The 21778-nt window shown below is 39.9% G+C and overlaps 1 protein-coding gene across 1 annotated transcript in view; it reads right to left on the reverse strand.

Annotated features, from left to right (window-relative positions):
- The window catches only part of FARSB (phenylalanyl-tRNA synthetase subunit beta), a 58059-nt gene extending 45519 nt beyond the window's left edge, over nucleotides 1-12540 (reverse strand). Inside the window, exons 1-7 of the mRNA XM_081095495.1 lie at nucleotides 12466-12540; nucleotides 7693-7748; nucleotides 6107-6261; nucleotides 5425-5494; nucleotides 4721-4836; nucleotides 2385-2535; nucleotides 1321-1429 (exon numbers count right to left, since the gene is read on the reverse strand). Coding sequence (XP_080951621.1) covers nucleotides 1321-1429; nucleotides 2385-2535; nucleotides 4721-4836; nucleotides 5425-5494; nucleotides 6107-6261; nucleotides 7693-7748; nucleotides 12466-12523 — 715 coding nt within the window. The 5' untranslated portion in view covers nucleotides 12524-12540. The remainder of the gene's footprint in view (nucleotides 1-1320; nucleotides 1430-2384; nucleotides 2536-4720; nucleotides 4837-5424; nucleotides 5495-6106; nucleotides 6262-7692; nucleotides 7749-12465) is intronic.
- Nucleotides 12541-21778: the final 9238 nt, after the last annotated feature.

Below are 21778 nucleotides of genomic sequence, written 5' to 3' on the forward strand. Positions count from 1 at the left end.
AATAATAGCAAAACAGTTTCAGAAATATAAGTGCACAAAAAGCTCTACAAAACAGAAACTACATTTTAATTTAGAACACAATATAAACTAACATCTCAAAGTAAGGGGATATACAACTTTTATTTTAAGCTCCATTGCAGAATAAAGACAAAATAATAACAGGCCTTACTGAGTGTATTCAATGTGTCAGGAGCTATGCCAAGCACTTAGCAGAGGTTATCTCATCTCATCTTCACCACAACTCTATGACAGAGTTGCAGAGAGACAACTAAGATTGAGAGATAAAGCTCACTGACCATGATCACAAAGTAGTAAGCAGCAAGGCTAAGATTTGGGTCTGGATCTGGCTACTTCCGGAGCCCAGATTCTTAACCCCTATAACTACTAAAGTCCAAGCTTTGGAGCCAATGTAAATTGGAAAAGAAAAGCAAACACCTATGGCTTCAACATCATTAAATTTTGTAGTTACATTCAAGTTGTCTCATCAAAAAAGCCTTCAGAAGAGTTAAGAGGGTAAAATTCAGTTTAAAAGTTTTAGTTTAACTATACAACAGACAAAGCAGAGTTCAACTTTAAGTTTAACCAAGTAAATTACTTAAAACCAAAAAAATATTCAAAAGCATTCAAATATGAAAAGCATTCAAAAATATTTCTAGTCCAGCCAGCATGGCTCAGTAGTTGAGCACAGACCTATGAACCAGGAAGTCACGGTTCCATTCCCAATCAGGGTACATGCCCAGGTTGTGGGCTCATCCCCAGTGTGGGGCATGCAGGAGGCAGCCAATCAACGATTCTCTCTCATCATTGATGTTTCTATCTCTCTCTCCCTCCTCCTACCTCTCTAAAATCAAAAAGAAAGCCGAAACCGGTTTGGCTCAGTGGATAGAGCGTCGGCCTGCGGACTGAAAGGTCCCAGGTTTGATTCCGGTCAAGGGCATGTACTTTGGTTGCGGGCATATCCCCAGTAGGAGATGTGCAGGAGGCAGCTGATCGATGTTTCTCTCTCATCGATGTTTCTAACTCTCTATCTCTCTCCCTTCCTCTCTGTAAAAAATCAATAAAATATATATTAAAAAAAAAAATCAAAAAGAAATAGTTTTTTAAAAGAATACTTACACATTTATAAATTTTATAAAAATCCCAAGTAAGATGTTGTTGAATAATGAATGGAAAGAACTATTACAAGAAAAATCTACCCAAGACATGAGATTCTCAGATTAAGAGTTAATTTGATTTGATTCAGCCAACTCTACTGAGAATTCTACAGAAATACTGAAGAATAAGACAGTAAAAATCGATGATGCTTAAGAAATAGCTCACCATTGATGATTGGAGGCATTGATAGGACAACACCATTGCTATCATAGATAACTGGGTAGAGGGGCTTATTTTCAATAATATGTAAGTAATGTTTAAGATGGTTGTCAGTCTGAAAAAAATTAAGTCAAACAAAATTAGTTTTTTATTTCTATCAATGTAATTAGTTTATATACCTACCTAGTGTAAAAAGAAGGTGAAAAGTCAGAAAAAAAACAAAGTGCCCTAGATTACAGAAAGTTCTAAGTTTTTAAAGGTGCTAATATAAATTAGTGTCTCAACATCCTAATACAGCCTCATCTCCCACTGGGAAGAGACGAAAACACAATTGAGCCATTTTCAACAGTGAAAACAAATTTGCACTGGTAAGCCTGAGTCATCTAAAATAAAACACACACCATCACAAAACTACCTGACTTGACTTGGGGTGGTGAACACTCAATACAGTGTACAGATGATGTACTGTAGAACTGTGCACCTGAAACCTGTATAATTTTGTTAAGCAGTGTCACCCTAATAAATTTAATAAAAAGGAAAAAACAAACAAAAATTATTTAAATAAATCGGAGAAATCACTAGCCAGTCAGGCCAAGGATAATAGTTGCTTTTTTTCTAACAATATCCACTACTACTCTTAAAGTGACTACTGAATTCCTTGTCACTATTATACGATAAAATGATAATAATGGGAGACAAACATTTTGTAATAGTATTTCCCACACACATAAAAAAACAACAACAAAAAACACTAACTAAATCTATTTGTTCCTTCTACTTACATGAGTTTAATTATACCCAAATATGAATATTACACTGTGGTATGGTTTACTTCAGTGATTCTCTAGGTGCAAATTAAAATCATCCAAGTGGATAAAAGTGTAATAATAAAACAACACTATACCCAGTACCCCTCCTCTAGATCAAATAATCAGTATCTCTGTGTTGGGGCCCACACACTGCTATTTTTTTTTTTAAGCACTCAGTACATTTTTTGAATTCCAAGATTTGACTTTGAAGGAATTTCAAGATTTATGCAGAGCTATTACATAATATAGAAGAAAATTTACCTTGTATATATTCATCAGTTCACAGGCTGTATACTCCTTTGTCTTATTTAGAGGTTTGAATTTGATATCTGAAGGTCGCTTCGCAGTATAAGTAAATGGGCCTGACAAAGTGTCCAAATCATGGGTACCAATAGCAACCAATGCTCTTTTCCTAAATGTTGAAAGAGGGAAAGAGAGAAGGAAAAAGAGATTTGAATATTCCAAAGCAGAAATTCTAAAGGTAACATAGGCTATATGTGTTTTTAAATTATTTTTAGACACTTCCCTAAAAATTGCCTGTTGCTCTATGCAACTTTAGAGGAGGATAAGGAACAAATTCAACTATTAAAAGTAATGAGAAATTATAAAGCTACTAACAAAACATGATTTCAGTAACTGAAGTAAATTCCTTGCCACTATGCTTTCCCAAGTGCTATGTTATAGGACATTTTCCAAATCAACATTCCCTCTGTCTTCTCTGAATCTCATTTCCTCAAGTAAACATGTTTTATTAAGTTAAACTACCAAATTGCTGTATTTTTTACTTTTCTATGTAAATACATTGTACATTAATACATTCTACATTAATAATGGAGAAAATTTAATTTAAAAGACTGAATTTACATTTAAAGTTTAATGTGTAGGGTAAGTTCAAAAGCTACTAATTTCCTTTGTTCTACAGTTTATCTACAAAGGATTTAAGGTAATTTTAGGAACTTATAATAAGTTACAAATGAGAAAAGAAATAGAAGTAGGATATCAAATAGATCCAGAACAATGTAAATATTAAATTAGAATCTAAAGGCCCACCATCTTACCAAGGAGGGTCACAAATTTGGCTCTTTCTTTTCTTCTTCTTCTTTTTTTATGTTTTTATTGATTTTTTTTTTTTAAGAGAAGAAGGGAGAGGGAGAAAGAGAGAAACATCGATGTGAAAGAGAAGCATCGATTGGTTGCTTCCTGTATACACCCCAACTGGGCACTGAACCCACACTGGGCATGTGGCCTGACCAGGAATCAAACCAGTGACCTCTCAGAGCACAGGAAAACACCTAACCAACTGAGCCACACAGGACAGGGCTGGCTCTAAGCTTTCTAACAGACAATTCCTCAAGAGAAACTTGGACAGAATTTATGGTGTTCTTAAGATTTCTTAAACCTGGTTTTAGATATATATGCGTATATTTGCATATTTATGCATAACCACATATACATTAGTAATCAAGAATTAAAATACATTAGTAATTAAGGATTTTACTGAAGTCCATATTACATTAACGCTGAAATAGTTTTTAAGATTTGCAAGAAACCAAATTTTGGTCAACCTCTAAGACCAGTGACTAAAACATTAATATCATGAATTGAACAGAATTGTTGACAAGCAAAAAGGAAGTGTTACTTTACTTAATGAGTTATATGCTTACTAGAGGCCTGGTGCATGAATTCGTGTACAGGTGGAGTGTTGCCGGCCTGGCCCCAATCGGGCCAATTGGGGGATGGGCTGGACAGGCTGGCCTGGGTGAGGGGCCGTGGGAAGTTGGCTGGCCGGCCCCGCCCTTGATGGGGGCGGGGCTGGCAGGGGGAGGGGCCGCAGTGCACTTCATAACGACTGGTCTCATAACGACAGATCGTTCTGGTCGCTTGGCTTTTATATATATAGATTTCAGAACCAACACAAACAAATTTGACATATTAGCTAAAGCCTGATATTTGTTATAATCAATAAATATGCAATTTCCATTACAGTTTTGAAATACTGAAATTATTTCAAGGACTCTCATCATTACGCTCCTTGACCTTCAGCAGTTCAGGAAATATTTAGGTTTGAAGATCACTATACTGATGGGAAACGATGTATAGTAATGTTAAAGATACAATAGGAAAATTTGGTCATTTAAAAGTTTCCAGTTTTATCTGTCAATTTATAATTAAGCTCACTCAAAAAGTGCATTCAAGCCAAAAATTTCCCACTTTAAAAATGAAGATCATACTTCAAATTACCATGGTTGATTATTTAAAAGTATAATCCACTACTAATGATTTGAACCAAAACACAAAAACCAAGTAAATTTCTAGGACTAGATATTGGTCCTATACAGTAATCAAAATATATCTTATTTTCCCATGCACACACTATTTATAAGCAATAATAATTAGTTGTCTGGCAAAGGAAATTTAACCTCGTCACTCTCACATTTTATTACTTTAGAAATGCTTTGAAAAAATCTGTATATGAAGAAGAAGGAAATAGGAAGGGAAATAGAAAAGGCAGGAAGAAGGGGAGAGAGGAAGAATGGAGAGATAAAGTGACACAAGGAGAAGGGAAGGCAGGGAGAAAAGAAAATGCAACCACAAACCTGCAAATGTTCTGATGCAACTTCTCTTGAAGTTCAATGAAGCTGTCATAGCGATCTTTAGTAAACTTTATATTTCGGAGAACTGCTGCTACAGCGTAAGGGCGTATTTTAGCTGTCTGAAATTAATCATGTCATTAGAGATGGTAAGTATGAAGGCTTTTCTTTGTAATAACATTTTGTAATAGAAAGTTAGCGGCACTCTTGACATTATCACACATTTTCATTCAAAAAGTATATAGTCATTCATTCAAGTAATAAAACATAGTGGTGACAAGAGACAAAGTCATTGTCCTCATGGAATTTCCATTCAGTAAGAATTCTAAAAATTTACTAAATGAGAAAAAGTTAACTTTTAGGTAGTTTGCTCTAGTTGATATTTTTTTACCAAAATAACCTCCCTCAAAAGTTAATTTTTTAATTTTATCACTGTACCACAATTTAAACAATTACATCTCAAATGTATTTTAAATAAATATTTGGATGTTATTTTCCAAAACAGATGCTTTGTCCCTTTCATTGCTTGATACAAACAAATTGACAGTTTTTAAAAACTAGAAGGTTAAATATACATTCATTTTAGCAAATGATCAAAGAAATTATATTTGGCAAAAGATTCAGCTTTGTTCTTTTTTTCCATCCCACATTACTAATATATACACAAAAGAAACTGTTTTTAAAGGAAAATAAAATTTTATCCTTATTACCTCTTCTGTGATGATCAATTTCTGGATTTCTCCATTAGGCATTACCCGTTTATATACTGGAGCCTTTATCCTAAAATAATATTAAAACAAACTTGCTCATTGTTAACCAAACCATTTGATAACTTAAGTATATTCTTTGCTGTGTAAACAAAATGAACAATAGGCTTAAGTTACAGCAAATCAAATTTGAACTGAATATAAAAAACAACAACACACAAACTAACAAACTTTCTAACATATGAAGTTCTCCATAAAACCATTAACCACTTCACTGTTAAAATATGTTCCCAAAATGAAAGGCTATGACTCAATACTCAGATAAAGTTTCAAATGGCTACAATCTACATGAATCTCACCCACTAATCAGCCCTCTATCTAGCGGTTCTCAACCTGTGGGTCGTGAATAATGAAAATACATCCTGCATATCAGATATTTACATTACAATTTATAACAGTAGCAAAATTACAGTTATGAAGTAGCAATGAAAATAATTTTATGGTTGGGGGTCACCACAACATGAGGAACTGTATTAAAGGGTCGCGGCATCAGGAAGGTTGAGAATCACTGCCAGACCTAGAGCTGTGTGCCTGTCCAACAGGTTTTTGCTAGAAACTTAAAACAATGACAGGCAAAGAAAAAACATCCAATTTGGCAAAGTATTTAATGAATATATACCCTTACCTTTCTTTAAAGACTTGAAGTCCTCGGACCAATCCCTCCAGACATAGGAGATCATATCTATTGGCTGGGACGTCAATTTTGTAAAGAATAACATCAGATGCCCCCTCTGCCTTTTCATTGCCTTGTTCCTTACTTATAATTTCCTTCTCAGAAGTCTAAAACAAGCACAATAAAATAAAATGAAATTCTTTGGCAAAAGTAGTTGTCAGCACTATAAAGCAGTAACTACATTACATATATTATTTTCTGGAACAAAACATAGGTTTACTATAATCTGCAACAAACATAAAAATGACTTTTACTGAGCTCACACATCTAGCATTCTCATTCATATTCTCTCTCTCAAAGAGACTAATATGTGAGGCCCAGACAGGCAATGTAACTGTCACTGGTTACACAGCTAGTGATCATGGGACCTCCAACTGCTACTCAAATTTTCTGATATCTAGTCCAAAGTTCTTACTGTACAACCTCAAACTTAATTTTGAGGTCTAATTAAATTATGGATAGCAACTTAATATAAACTAGAGAAATCTTAGCCAACTTCTCAAGCATAGAGATGCTTATTAATGTAAAAAATCTTCCTGTAATATTAGTAAAGTCACAGCAGGAAAAACAAGGCAAGACAATGAACATTTTTGTCAGCCTGACAATTTTTTAACTTTATAGTGTTATAAAATACTGACTAGATCAATAAGATAAAAGGCTTAAAAAATAAGTCTTTACCACATAATCAATATTAGTGGATATATTTTGTAAATTAAGCTATTTTAAAAATATTTCAATCATTACATAATTTAAAAAACTAGGAAAATGCTTCATAATCATTTCTATAAGCCATTCTTCAAAAATATATCATTTTAGAAGATCAATGTATATACTAGTGATGGCGAACCTATGACATACGTGTCAGAGGTGACACGCGAACTCATTTTTTTGGTTGGTTTTTCTTTGTTAAATGGCATTTAAATATATAAAATAAATATCAAAAATATAAATCTTTGTTTTACTATGGTTGCAAATATCAAAAAATTTCTATATGTGACACAGCACCAGAGTTAAGTTAGGGTTTTTCAAAATGCTGACACACCGAGCTCAAAAGGTTTGCCATCACTGGTATATACAGTAATGACCTAGGGATGAATTAACATTGGTTGAGTATGCACGGAGGAAGATGGGGCTGGGGATCGGAGAAGTGACGGAGGGGGAGCCGGAGGCCAAGGAGACAGCAACTCCAGCTGAAGCAGCATTCATTTCCACCGCTTCCCAGGTCCCTCTCCATATGGTTAATCTGCAATAAGGCACCTCACTGCCAGAGCTCACTCTGATTCTAGGGTTACCTGAGATGGTCTACCCATCTCCACAGCACTAGCCAGATAACGTGCGGTGACTGCACACAGAAAAAGGCATGAACCCCTTTTGAGATTTTAAGCAAAGCAACACTCTCAGAACCAGAGCTTAGCCTCTTAACACAGAGAACACAGTAATCACCATGGCCCCCAAGTGTAACAAAAATAAGCTATAGTAAACATCTGAAAAATGGGCTTAAACACAGAATATTAGAAAAATAAACATCCAATACATACAATTTCATCAAGTTCCAGACCAAATTCAAAGCATAGTTCATCAAATTCTTCGTCAGCTAGGGGGTAAAAAAAAGAATATTGCTTTAATCTGGTCAGCATAAATGAACTGTGTAGAAACTGCATTTTTCTTATTAATTGCCTTACACAAAGCATACTAAGTATCAGTCATCAAATGTCACCACTTAACAACAAAAAATGCTTGAACAAAAAATTTAAAAATAAGAAAAAACACACAAACTTTTATTAAAGGGCTGATTCATCTAACACAGGGGTGGGCAAACTTTTTGACTCAAGGGCCACAATGGGTTCTTAAACTGGACCGGAGGGCCGGAACAAAAGCATGGATGGAGTGTTTGTGTGAACTAATATAAATTCAAAGTAAACATCATTACATAAAATGTACGGTCTTTTTTTTCAACAGTTTTATTCATTTCAAACGGGCCGGATCCGGCCAGCGGGCTGTAGTTTGCCCACGGCTGAACATCAACTATGGAATTAGGTTACCTGAACTGGGAAGTTTACATTTACTTAGAAGAAAAACCCATTAAATAGGGATCAATGGGTAGGCTCCAAATTACAGACCCAATACATTGAAATGTCATATAAATCCTATCATTCAAAATTCTCTGAGGCAGCCTGACAGTTGGCTTTGGAGGCAAGCCTAACAGAGTTTGAATTCTGACTATCCCACTTACTACTAGTTCTGGAGTTTGGAGCCTTACATAAACTTTCTAATTCCTATGCCTCCTCCATAAAGTGGATCAAAATGCCTCATCCATACGACAGCATTTTGCAGGCATTTACGTATAGCATGCAACTATTGGAAAAATTTTAATTAAGTTCATGAAAATAATGGGCCTGTCTCAGTGCCCTGAAATGCAGTAACTCTGCAACAACTAATTGTTCCCTTATTTTAAGTTATCTTCTACTTTACTCTGCTACCTGTGGGAAACGATATAGGGTTGAGCCTGGAACTGACCTGCTGGCAAAGTCACAAACAAGTCCCAGCTTAGAGGGCTCAGTCCTCTTAGCATAATTAGGCTTGACCTATAACACTCCCCAGATCTTACCTGGGAAGCTAATGGGCTGAGGGAAGTGCAGGGAGTGTAAACATGATCAAAACAGGTGAAACTCACAAGAACTATGTAACTATGGTAACCACTGCCTTGTTTACCTCTGTCTATAAAAGGTCAGTGCCGGCCTGAGCAAGGGTGGAAGTCCTTCCTCTTGAGTTGGACTTACCAGCCTGGTCCCCCAATATTTCTAAATTATCTCTTGTCTTTTCTATTTCATTTGTGTGCGGCTCCGCTTCCAGATACTGAACCCTGAACCACGCGGGACGTGGAGGGAAACATTTACGACACTACCTGATACAGCATTTCTAGGGTTTGCTCATTACCAAAAATTGAACACAAAGCATCATTACCAGTATATTCTAATGAAAAGCTGGCCTTAAGATTCCAGATCCCAATATTAAATCAATTTAACAAACATTCATTGAGCACTTACTATATACCAGGCACTGTACCAAGTGTCAGGGCTACAAAGATAATGAAAACACAATTCCTATGTTAACTATCTCCTACTCTAGTAAAAACACCAGATGTGTACATATAGTTAAGTGCAAGGTACAGAGATGACCCAAAGGAAGTAATCAGCTCCACTTAGGGTCAGGTAAGGCTTAAAAAAAAGGATGCGTTCATTAGGCAGATTGTAGGGAGACAAAAGCATGGCAAATTTGGAAAGTTCAATATAGATGAAGCATAAGGTTCATGTCAAAAAGAGATAGGTATGAACAAGTAGACAGAAGTCATGTCATAACACCCTCAGGGACTTGCCTTCCGTCCTGCCTGCTGGCAATGGGGAGTTACACTGACGGATTTTCAGCTGAGCAAAAGCTTCATTAGATCTGCATTTTAAAGAATGGTGGAAGGGTGGCAGAGGGATTGGAGCAGCGATGCTACCACAATAGTACAGGTGAGACAGTGACAACTTGATTAAAGCAGCAATTTGTAAAAAAAAAATCTGTGAACTGCAATAAAGCAAAGTATATCTGTAATACTTCCAGCTGTACTTCACAAGAAAAAACCAGTAATAAAATCGTGATTAATAATTCCCTGTAAGAAATTGACACACCTAAGTAAATACATCTTAGAGGTTTGTATGATATACACAGGTAGCTCTGACAGTATTGGCAGCAATTACAGCAAAGCAGAACAGAACTAGAATTGAACAGTGACAATAAATCCATTAACAAGAAAGTGAATGGCAAGAGGAAAACATCTGAACAAAAAGGCAATAGAAAAAGGTAGACTAAGGCCGAAACCGGTTTGGCTCAGTGGATAGAGCGTCGGCCTGCGGACTGAGAGGTCCCAGGTTCGATTCCGGTCAAGGGCATGTACCTGGGTTGCGGGCATATCCCCAGTGGGAGATATGCAGGGGGCAGCTGATCGATGATTCTCTCTTATCGATGTTTCTAACTCTCTATCTCTCTCCCTTCCTCTCTGTAAAAAATCAATAAAATATATTAAAAAAAAAAAAAAAAAAAAGGTAGACTAAGGAGACGAAACTGCCCCAGAAGGCCCAAATGATGAGCAAGAAAAGCAGCTTTAGACCCGACCTTGACAAGCAAAGAGGGGGTAAAAAGAAGAGCAGTAAGTAGAAACAGTGGGATTTAGGACAAAAAGCAACCCTTGGAGGGACTGAAAAAAAAAGGCATGGGAACAGAAAAGAGTGAATGAGGCATTATCTGAAAACAAGGAAAAAGCCAGCCTAAAAAAGAAAAAAAGGGTAAGAAACAAAATGGATCCACGTTACTTGAAAACCAGGTGCTTGCCACACATGCTTCTCCTTTTTTTTTTTTTTTTTTTTAGGACTTTCTTATTGATTTTTAGAGAAAGGGGAAGGGAGACAGAGCGAAAAACATTGGTATGAGTGCAAAACATCAATTAGCTGCCCCTGCACGCCCCCTTTTGGGGACCCAGCCGGAGAGGCAACACCCAACCGAGCCACACCAGCCAGAGCTGCTTTCCCGATTTTAACCTCAACCAAATTAATAGTTACAAAAATTACAAGGGAAAACACACGAAATACAAACTAATGATAAAAGACTATTATTTCTGTCTTGTCTGAAGTATATCTCAACAACATCTTTCTGACTGAAATTTGTGGAAAATCAAGCTTACCCAACCTCTCTCAGTATGAAACGAACGGGAGAGGGCAGCTAGAGAGTATATTAAAACATCAAGTGACAATAAATAATCTCACCAATGTTTGAAACCTGGATTATTTATTTCTTCTCCAGAGATGAATACCTGGTGAGAACTGATCGATGTCGTGAACAAATATTTGCCCACATACCACCTTATGCAAATCTGGTATACTATATACCATTAGTGTGAATATGATTTAAAAGGATGGGTGAGAAATATAAAGAAGCAAATTAGAAAATAAAAAGTATAGGGAGTTAGAGCCAAGTTCAGAGGGCAGGGGTAGTATTACCTCTATTTTGAGGGACTCATGGCAGAACTCTAGGGAGAATAACACTTCAAGACTACACAGTACCCACAGGCGCACCTTTAAAACCGTTTTTAAAAGCTAACTTTATTTTGCCCTGGCCAGTGTTGCTCAGTGGGTTGGGGCACTGTCCTGTGCACGGAGAGGTTGCTGTTTGATTCCCAGACAGGACACATTCCCAAGCTGCAGGTTCCATCCCCGGTGGGGGTGCATACGGGAGACAAACTATTGATGTTTCTCACATCGATGTTTCTCTCGCTCTTTTTCTATACTCTCTCTATAAAAATCAATAAAAACATTTTTATTAACTTTATTTTCAGAGTAACATATTCTTCTAGGAAGGAGTACCTGTTAAACCGACCAGGGCTATGTTACCATATTGAGCTCTAAAACCAAAGATAACGCCAATCAAGTTGCTACATACAACCTTTATACGAGCTGATAATCATGGGGCGGACAGATGTAATTTCAACTGCTACGTCTATGGTGGCTGATAATTGTACTTAATATTTCCCCCCTTTTAAAAAAAAATGGTATTATCTTTAGAACTGAAAAGAGATGAAGAATAGCATGAAGACTAAGCCCATCGAATGGACTCCTAGTCGTTCAGGTCTCAGCTCAAACATTACCACCTTGCCTAATGCTATTCCATGCACAGTATCTTCTTTTGTTTCCTTGCTAGCATTTAATATTCTCCGAAAACCATTTTACGTATGTGCTACTTAATTACTGTTTGCCTCCCTTGTCAGAAAGCGTGAGTGGGCCTTATGGGTCATCTGCACCGCTGTATTCTCAAAGCGCTTAGAAGAGTGCCTAGCACCCAACCAGGCACTCGGTAAATACTAACAACATAAAACAGAAACAGGTGCCGTCAGCCCCGCTGCTCAAACTTCTACTACTCCTTCTACTACCCCTTATGAACGTCCCCATGTTTCCCTTCTTAGTGCGCTCAGCTAGCTACACTCGGGATGCAACCCGGGCTGCACTCCCATGCGTCCCCTGGCACCAGGGAGCAGGCGCTCCAGCCGAGAAGGCTGAATGAATGACACGGCGAGCCGGGCACGTGTGGGTGAGGCAAAGGCAGCCCAGGCAAGACCGCTTCTGAGGTTACATCAGTCCAGGCCGCCACTCCGGCCGGCAGCCCCACCGACCCCCGAATGCCAGAATGTGTCAAACTGTATGACCACGGCCACGAAGCCCTTTTGGAGAAGGGTCTCAGCCTCCGAGGGGAGGCACAAGCTATGGGACGGCACTCACTGTAGGTCCGGCCGAGGGCTTGAAAGAGCAAATCGCGCTTCACGCTGACAGTCGGCATGGTGAGTAAGGCCCACTGCGCCTGCGCGGCGAGCGGGCCAGGCCTCAGGGACCCAGGTACGCAGAACCCAGCCCCTCCCCTACGGGCTGTCTTAAATATTGCCTGTCTTCGTCTAACAGCTTCTGCTTTTCTTTTTCATCTGAAAGCAAATAAATTGCCACTATTAAGCTAATTACAACTAGAAGCTTTGGATAAATAACCTACAGGCTGGTGAAGGAGACATAATTGGATAAAATAGGCTACGATTTGGTAGGCAATACTCCAGACAGACTGCAAAAGCCCTCACGCCTCTAATACACCGCAAACTAGATGGGCGGTGCAAGAGGGGTGGGTGCCTAGCAGGGGGCGGGGCCTCGACTCGGAGAACCCGGGCGGGGAGGTGGGGAGCACGTGACTGGGCGGTGTGTGAGGCCGCGGGAGAGTCTATCAGCAGACCTCAGCCTTTAGGTCATTGTTACAGTCTCCCCTGTAGACTTCTCAGTGCTATCGCTGTGCTTTGTTCCAGCCTTGCAGCGGCCCCATAACGGAGGCCTCACATTTACTCCGTGATGCCCACGGGCCGATGCTACGGTCAGTGCTCTACCGGCCTTAGCAGATTTCCTCATAACAACTCTGAGTGGAATGGGCTGATAAGCACATCCCGCCCCAAAGATATCAGGCCCTAAATAAACCCTAGGACCTGTAAAGGCTGCCTTAAGTGGAAAAAGCCTTCTTGCAGGTGAAGAGTTGCAAAATGGTGCGAGTATCCTGGATGATGGGAACGGGCCCTTATAAGAAGGAGGCAGTGGGAAATCTGACAAACAGGAGAGAGGCAGACCATGCACCCAGAAGGCAGCGCGCGGGGCGGTGCAGCCACAAGGCCAGTGGTGCCAGGAGGCCCCAGAAGCCGAAAAGGCGAGGGGATTCTCCCCGAGCCCTCTGCAACCGGCCTGCGGTGTCTCTAGACACGGATTCTGGCCCAGAGAAACTGATTTTGAACGTCTGGTCTGCAGAACTGTAAGAATAAATTTGTTTTAAGCCACCAAGTCTGTGGTAAGTTGTTACAGCAGCCCTGGGGAACTTACACACTGAGTAGGTACTACCGCTGAAACAGGAATTTTAGGGGCGTAGAGGCAGGCTTAGGGAATTTTTAGAATTGGGGTCCATGGAAAAAAAACAGGGCTACAGACTGAGAGAAGGTCCATTTCCATCACACAAGGAAGCCAGGCGCAGTTACATGTCCATAAGACAAGGGAACTGGAAGTAGCCAAAATAGGTCTATATTTACAAAATAAAGAAGGGGAAAGAAAGCCCAGAGGGAATAGGAGGACAATGAGGGAGGAGGGCCTCAGGAGTTACTATAGTAACCAATTTGAACGGGAATATTGACCAATCAGAGGGGATATCAGGGCACAGGAACTGCAGCCTTTATAGACCCTGGAAATAGGAAGTCGGTGGGACCCTTTCCCACTCCCCACGTGGGAGTCTGTGCTGTGAGATTCTTTCCCTTTCCCCACATGGGAGTCTGTATTTGTTCTTTAATAAATTTCCACCTTTGCTATACCACCTTCTGCCCCTGGATTCATTCTTCGACTCCAGCGGACAAAGAATCCAGGTTCCAGTCCAAAAATTCCGTCTCACCACGATCCCCATTTCACAGATAATGAACCCGGGGCACATGCTATCTGAACCACCCAACTCTGGAGGCAGAGCTGAGGCAGTTCCATGGGGGGGGGGGGGGGGGGGGGGGGGTCTTGCCCTTTTCTCTACTGAACAGTGAATTGGCCTTCAAGGCCATGCATGTGAGGGGGCAGCAGCTGGATTGGATTTAGGCCTCCCTGATGGCCAGTCAAGTAGTTTTCCACTATGTTAGTAGCTTCCCTCCATGGCTGCAGGCAGGCTCTTCCCAGTGCCCAGAATAACAGAGTGGTGAAGTCCCCATTAATGACATACATTTCCAATGCTAAATAAAACTCTATGCCCCCAAATTGGTACTCGGTGCTCAATTAATTAATAAAGGACTTTTGGAATTATTGCATGCTAACCTGCTCTCCTCTGAGCACTCCAAAGTGTTCTATAGCTGTTGAAACTCAGTTTCCTTCTCTATAATGTAGGGATAATAATACACACCTTAAAGGATTATTGTAAGGGTTAGAAATAATACTCATAAATGTCTAATATAGTTCTTATGCCATAGCTCCTAGAAATTGGGCAGCTGTCATTATTATTATCTGTTCTCCTAGTCAGTTTCCTGGTATTCTTAGACTACCCAGAGGCATTCTGTTCTAATCCCCTACATGCCCCATCTCATCCTTCCTGCTTTTCATCCTTGAACACGCACAGGTGCTCTGTACCTTCTCTATAACTAGCTATTCTAGTGGAAAAGGAAAAACTAGGCCACCAGCGCTCATCACAAAGAGAACTGGCTGACTGATAGGAAAGATACTTGGAAAATGTTGAGATAGACTATCACAAAATGTAGGTAGGTGCTTCTCTCATCTAATTTTAAGGCCAGCCTGAGAGCAAGAATGAAATGGCAGCATTTCCTGGAAATGAAAGATAGGCTAGCTAATAAACACACAAAAAAAATCTCCATGCATTAGAAAGTAGAGGGGTGCAAATTAAAATTATAATGAAATAGCCCTGGCTGGGTAGCTCAGTTGGTTAGAGCATTGTCCAGAGATGCCAAGGTTGCAGGTTTGATCCCCAGTCAGGGCACATATGAGAAATAACCAATGAATACATAAATAAGTGGGACAACAAATATCTCTCCCCCCCCTCCACTCCTCCTCTCTCTAAAACTAATCAATCAATCAATCAATCAATAAAGAATTTAAAGAGGATATCGTCTAGGGATATATAAATAGACATCACAACTAAAAGGAAAAGAGATGAGCCAGGGCTGAGTAGCTCAGTTGGTTAGTGTGTCATCCCAATAAGCCAAGGTTGTGGCAGGTTGTGGCTTCGATCTCTGGTTGGGACACATACAGGAAGCAACCAATGAATGCATTTTTTTTAAAAAGTGAAAAAAACACACACAAATCAATGTCTGTCTCTCTCTCTCTCTCTCTCTCTCTCTCTCTCTCTCCCCCCCCCCCTTCTCTCTTTTAAAAAAAGGGGGAGGGATGATAAACATAAAATCTGAGGCTAATTAGTTCTGAATGGGATGTAAAGGACAGCCTGGGGAGGTTGGGATACCAAAGAGTTTCAAAAATATAAGTAATGTTCTGTTTATCCTGGTATACCTCCATGTATGTGTAGTAAGAAAGTAAACATGAAGGTGAGAAACAAGAGATGAATGTGGCACTCTTTTTGGGGGTGAGGGAGACAAAAGCTTGGTGGCCTATAGATGAGTAGAAACACAATAGGAATACTTAATATTTGATTTTGTTTTAAGTTTTTTGTTTTTTTTAAATATATTTTATTGATTTTTTACAGAGAGGAAGGGAGAGAGATAGATAGTTAGAAACATCGATGGGAGAGAAACATCGATCAGCTGCCTCTTGCACATCTCCCACTGAGGATGTGCCCGCAACCCAGGTACATGCCCTTGACCGGAATCGAACCTGGGACCTTTCAGTCCGCAGGCCGACGCTCTATCCACTGAGCCAAACTGGTTTCGGCTTAAGTTATTTTTTCATAAAGTACTTTTTTTTCAAAGTTTTAGTCTAATTTATAATTAATTTCCTTTAGGGATTCTGCATTTTAGGTTATGGTTTTTCTTTTGAAGGTTCAAAAATGGTTTCATTTTATTATTATCCCAAGAATAGGTTATGGGTTTTTTAAAATTTATTGATTGATTTTAGAGAGAGAAACATGATTTACTTTTCAATTTTTTTTGTTTCTTTTAAAAATAAATCTTAATTGCTCAGATGATTACAGTTGTTCCTCTTTTTTCCCCCCATAGCTCCCCTCCACCCAGTTCCCACCCCACCCCATGCTTTTACCGCCCCCTCACTGTCCTCGTCCATAGGTGTACGATTTTTGTCCAGTCTCTTCCCACACACCACACCCCCTTCCCCCCAAGAATTGTCAGTCCACTCCCATTCTATGCCCCTGATTCTATTATATTCACCAGTTTATTCTGTTCATCAGTTATTTATTCACTTGATTTTTAGATTCACATGTTGATAGATATGTATTTGTTGTCACTTTGCTGTTCATAATTTTTATCTTTACCTTTTTCTTCTTCTTCCTCTTCTTAAAGAATACCCTTCAGCATTGCATATAATACTACTGGTTTGGTGGTGATGAACTCCTTTAGCTTTTTCTTATCTGTGAAGCTCTTTATATGACCTTCAATTCTAAATGATAGCTTTGCTGGGTAGAGTAATCTTGGTTGTAGGTCCTTGCTATTCATCACTTTGAATATTTCTTGCCACTCCCTTCGGACCTGCATAGTTTCTGTTGAGAAATCAGCTGACAGTCGTATGGGTATTCCCTTGTAGGTAACTGAGTTTCTTTCTCTTGCTGCTTCTAAGATTCTCTCTTTGTCTTTTGCTCTTGGCATTTTAATTATGATGTGTCTTGGTGTGGTCCTCTTTGGATTCCTTTTGTTTGGGGTTGTCCGCGCTTCTTGGACCTGTAAGTCCATTTCTTTCACCAGGTGGGGGAAGTTTTCTGTCATTATTTCTTCAAATAGGTTTTCAATATCTTGCTCTCTCTCTTCTTCTGGCACCCCTATAATACGGATGTTGGTACGCTTGAAGCTGTCTCAGAGACTCCTTACACTATTTTCGTATTTTTGGATTCTTTTTTCATTTTGCTTTTCCGGTTGGGTGTTTTTGCTTCTTCGTATTTCAAATCTTTGACTTGATTCTTGTGATCCTCTGGTCTGCTCTTGGGAGTCTGTATAATGTTCTTTATATCAGTCAGTGTATGCTTAATTTCTAGTTGGTCCTTTATCACAACATCGAGGATCTCATTAGTTTTCTTGAGGATCTCACTACATTTATCGGCGATTTGTAGAAAATTCTTGAAAAACCTTAAAAGTGTGGTTTTGAACTCTATATCCAGTAGTTTGCTTTCCTCCATTTCTGTCATTTGTGTCCTGTTTCTTTGTCTCAGCATTTTTTTATGCTTCACTGTGTCGATAGAGTGGCTTTCTGTGCTAGGTGTCCTATAAGGCCCAGTGGCTCAGCCTCCCCAATCACCCGAGGTGGACACTCTTGGTGCACCCCTTTGTGGGCTGTGTGCACAGTCTTGTTGTAGTTAAGCCTTGATTGCTGTTGGTATCACTGGGAGGAATTGACCTCCAGACCAATTGACTGTGAGGACCAGTTGTGTCTACAATGGGAGAACTGCTATGCTGGAAACACCCTTATGGGGCAGGACTTGCTTCAGTGGGGCTTTGGTGCTCACCGAGTCTGCCCCTTGAGTGTGTCTCTTATGGATCTGAAGTGTTGTAATCTGGTGTGGTCTCACTCTGACCACTGGGTACACTGGCTCTTGGATCTCCAAGGAGGTGCAAAGTCAGCCACTGCCTGAAGCCACTCAGCAGGAGCTACAGAGAGAGCTGCAGATTCCTCCTCTTTGTTTGGAGGTGCCCAGATGAGGCACAGCTGTGAAGCAATGCAGGCTACTGATGAGCCTTAGGCCTTCTTTTGGAAGCTCTGGGGTTCTTTGACCCAGCTGCAGTTTGTTAGGTTTTAGATTACAAAAGGCCAGGCCATTCATATGCCAAAGTCTCTGCTCACAGCTTGAGTGGGGTCTCAGGGAATCTCCAGGGAGGAGCAAACAGCAATGGCTGTCAGTCAGCCCTGCCTCAGAGAGGTCCCGGGTCTCTGTGTCCCACGGCCCTGTGCAGGAATAATTATTGCTGCAAGCACCTCTGCAAGAAAGCTGCCCTCGTGGTCCTGTCCCAGTGCCAGACAGTCCAGTTTCCTCCCGTATGAATCTGGGTCCCCTGAGTCTCGCCCAGAACTGGAGTTCAGAGCAGTCAGGAGCTTGTATCTTCCTCCTGACTGAAAAAGACAACAGCATACCCAATTGCCAGCCCGTTTCCACGCAAGCCTCTGTACCTCCGCACTTCTGCACCTCCGCACCTCCCACCAGTCTCAATGTGCTTTTCTCTTTCCTTCTAGTTGTCTAACTTCCACTCAGCCAGCCTTCCCGTGGTTCTGGATGATATCCATTTTGTCTTTTAGTTGTAGTTTTGATGTAGTTGTGCGAGGCAGCAAGTACAGGTGTGTTCCTATGCTGCCATCTTGGTTCCTGATCAACTTTTTTAATGTATGTGAGTGTGAGCAAAAATAAAGCAGCTGGTATGTTATAAACCAAAGCATTAGTAGTGGCTCTGAGAAAAACCCAGTCATGTTCATTTCTGCTTACTTAATCAGACATTGGAAGACAATCCAACCCTTTCATCCACATATGATCAGAGCCCACAGAGATCTGTGCAATTATGATCAGTTTTGCCTGTTAAACATGTAACATGGAGAAAGGTTCTGACATGTTTGTGCCACCTTCCTCTAATGCTTGTGAAAGAGACATTGTCAAGTCTGAAATCCTTCCCACATATTTCAGTTCCTAAAAATGCACTACTGTGTCTGATGACATTTCCCACTGGAGCAGGAGATAGTTTAACATGGTATGCTGATGTTTTGTATAGTGTTTTCCTTTCCAAAACAAATATTGTCCGCTTCTAGCCCCAGTTTCTCCTTTATGAAATGAAGACCTTATCAGATGGCTATGAGGGTAAGGTAGGTGGAAACAACTTGGAACCTACAAAGTGTCCTCTGAATATTGGATTTATACTCAAGGTAACAACCCATGTGATCTAAGACTATAAATTCTCTCTGGTATTAAGCTTAGTCAAACTTGGCAGGCTCTCTCCAGGAAGGTGACCAAAGACCATTTATCTTCTTGGATTTCTATTGATAGATCTATCTGGAACCAAGAAAGTCTGCTAGACTCACCAAGAATCTGGCTGATCAGTACTGACTTTCTAATTGTCAAACCAATGGTTGTTTTTCATTGTATTTTTAAAAAAATACATGACAAACCTTCTTAGTGGGTTTTTTTAAACCTTTATTGTTGAGAGTATTTCAGGTGTCCCCCATTTTCCCCTCATTGCCCCCCCCCCCCCGCCACCAGTTCCCACCCCACTCCAGGCCTACACCATAATGTTGTCTGTGTCCATGGATTATGCATATATGCATATAAGTTCTTTGGTTAATAAACTTGTTAGACATTTTATATTATTGACCATTCCCTCATTCTTGAAATTCTCCTTTCTTGGTTTTCTTGACTCCAGACTCCTCTATTTAGCTCTCTAGATTTGTCTACTGTCACTGTGTGAAATATAACACAATGTAATGTTAAGAGATCTGTGAATTAGTCATAGATTAAAATCCTATACCTACTGCTTACTAACTGAGACCTTGGACCAATTGTCAAATACTGATAAACCTTGGTTTCTTATAAAGAGAAGATAATAATAAGACCTACCTCATAGGTATGCTATAGGATGATTGTGAAAATTTTAAAAGAAGTAATTCATGTTTAGGTTTGACACATTGGGAAGACTTTATAACTATTCATTCTCTCACAGCCTCTTCTACATCCTGTACTACCCTTTCCCTACCTTCAGTGTGGGGTACCCTCCAGTGTTATGTCTTTGGTGATCTTCTCCCCAAAAGATCTCAGCTCCCACTACTACCTAAGCATAAATGGCCCCCACACTAATGTCTTTCATATATCTCATCTGTGTATATTTCTTACCAGCTTCTGAACATCTGCACCTAGATGTTCAACAGGCTAGCATCTCATACTCAACATGTCAAAAACTGAATTTAACCCTTACCCCTACACTTGTTCTTCCCCATGCACACCTCAACCTTTTCAATGTCACCACCATCCACTAGGCGATCCAAGCCAGAAATACTGATGTCGACCTAATTCCTCCTCCATCATTTCTCTCTTCTAACTGGTTATGATTGAGGAACATTGAGATCGTCTGCCCAGCATGCTTTTTTTTTTTTTTTTTTTTCTCAGCACAGGGCAACCCTTTCGGTCACCATATTAAAGCAAGGGGACACTATATCTCATGTCAGTGAATTGGTCCTGGGTATACACCTGACCTAAGCTGGATTTTGCACTTGGGGCCACAGGGAACTTGAAGTCCATTTTATTTGATGACAGAAGCTGTAAGGTGTCAGTCTGGAGCCATTAGTGGCCATGTTTCCTGCCCTATGAAGAAAACATCTGCAGTGAGATAAAATGATACTGACCCCAAGAAAAAAGATACTGTAAAGAGCCCTGTAAGTATTTAGTTCCCTGGTTGTTCTTAAAACCCAGGTGTTCCCTCCTTTCCCTGAACCTTTTTCTCCTACTGAATGAAGTTCAGGTAGCTTAAGCCTTAGAGTGTGTGAGTTGAAGGGTTACAGCTGAGACTCAAAAGATCAGTAGATGCTCAAAGGTAAGCAGAGTCTAAAACTAAATTATAGAGTTTGACTTTAAGAGCAATGGGAAGAAAATCAAAGATTTTAAGCAGAGAAATGACACAATCAACATGGTTTTGGGAAGATCACAGTGGGTACATTGTGGAAGTGGGATTAGAAGTGGTACCGTGGAAGGCAAAACTCAGGCACAGAGACCAGTTAGAAGGTGGCAGTAATCCAGGGGAGAAATGATAGCAGCCAGAACTGAGAAAGTGGCATGTGTAAAGAAAAAAAAAAGTAGACCAGAGGAATCAATAGGTCATATACTAAGTAGCCATAAACATTTAGAATAATACCAACATGAGTGCAAGCTCATAACCTGGATTGGACTTTCTTGGAAACTGGAAGTGATGGAGGCTGCTTACCACACCTCCAAGGACACTGCTGTCTGAGTTGCTGACGCCTCTTTTAAGAGCCTGCCCTCAACCAGATTGGCCGCAGTAAACCTTCTCAGTCTTTTTTTCCTCATTCCTCCCTTACCTTAGGTTCTCAGGCCAAGTGCAAACAAAAGTGGGGGTGAAGGTCATACGAAGAGAAAGGACATTTAATAAATATTAGTAATTACCATAATAATTTCTAAGAGTAGTTGCTCATAGTATTATAACTTAAAGAGCACCTGTTTTGTAGAGAAAACATATACTTACATGAGCTAAAGGAAAAGCAACAGTTGAACATATATTTCAACGGAGCTTTCGAAGGAGAATGTGAAAGACAGAAAGGCAGGAATGGTGTATAGTCTGAGACTTTGTATGTGCCTATAGCAATATAGCAACAAGAAAATATGGGGAAAGGAAACCTTGAACAATAATCATGGTAGCTATAAAGCCTCATTATC

This window comes from Myotis nattereri (assembly GCF_964212035.1).
Source record: "Myotis nattereri genome assembly, chromosome: 7".
In the NCBI taxonomy this organism is placed as follows: Eukaryota; Metazoa; Chordata; class Mammalia; order Chiroptera; family Vespertilionidae; genus Myotis; species Myotis nattereri.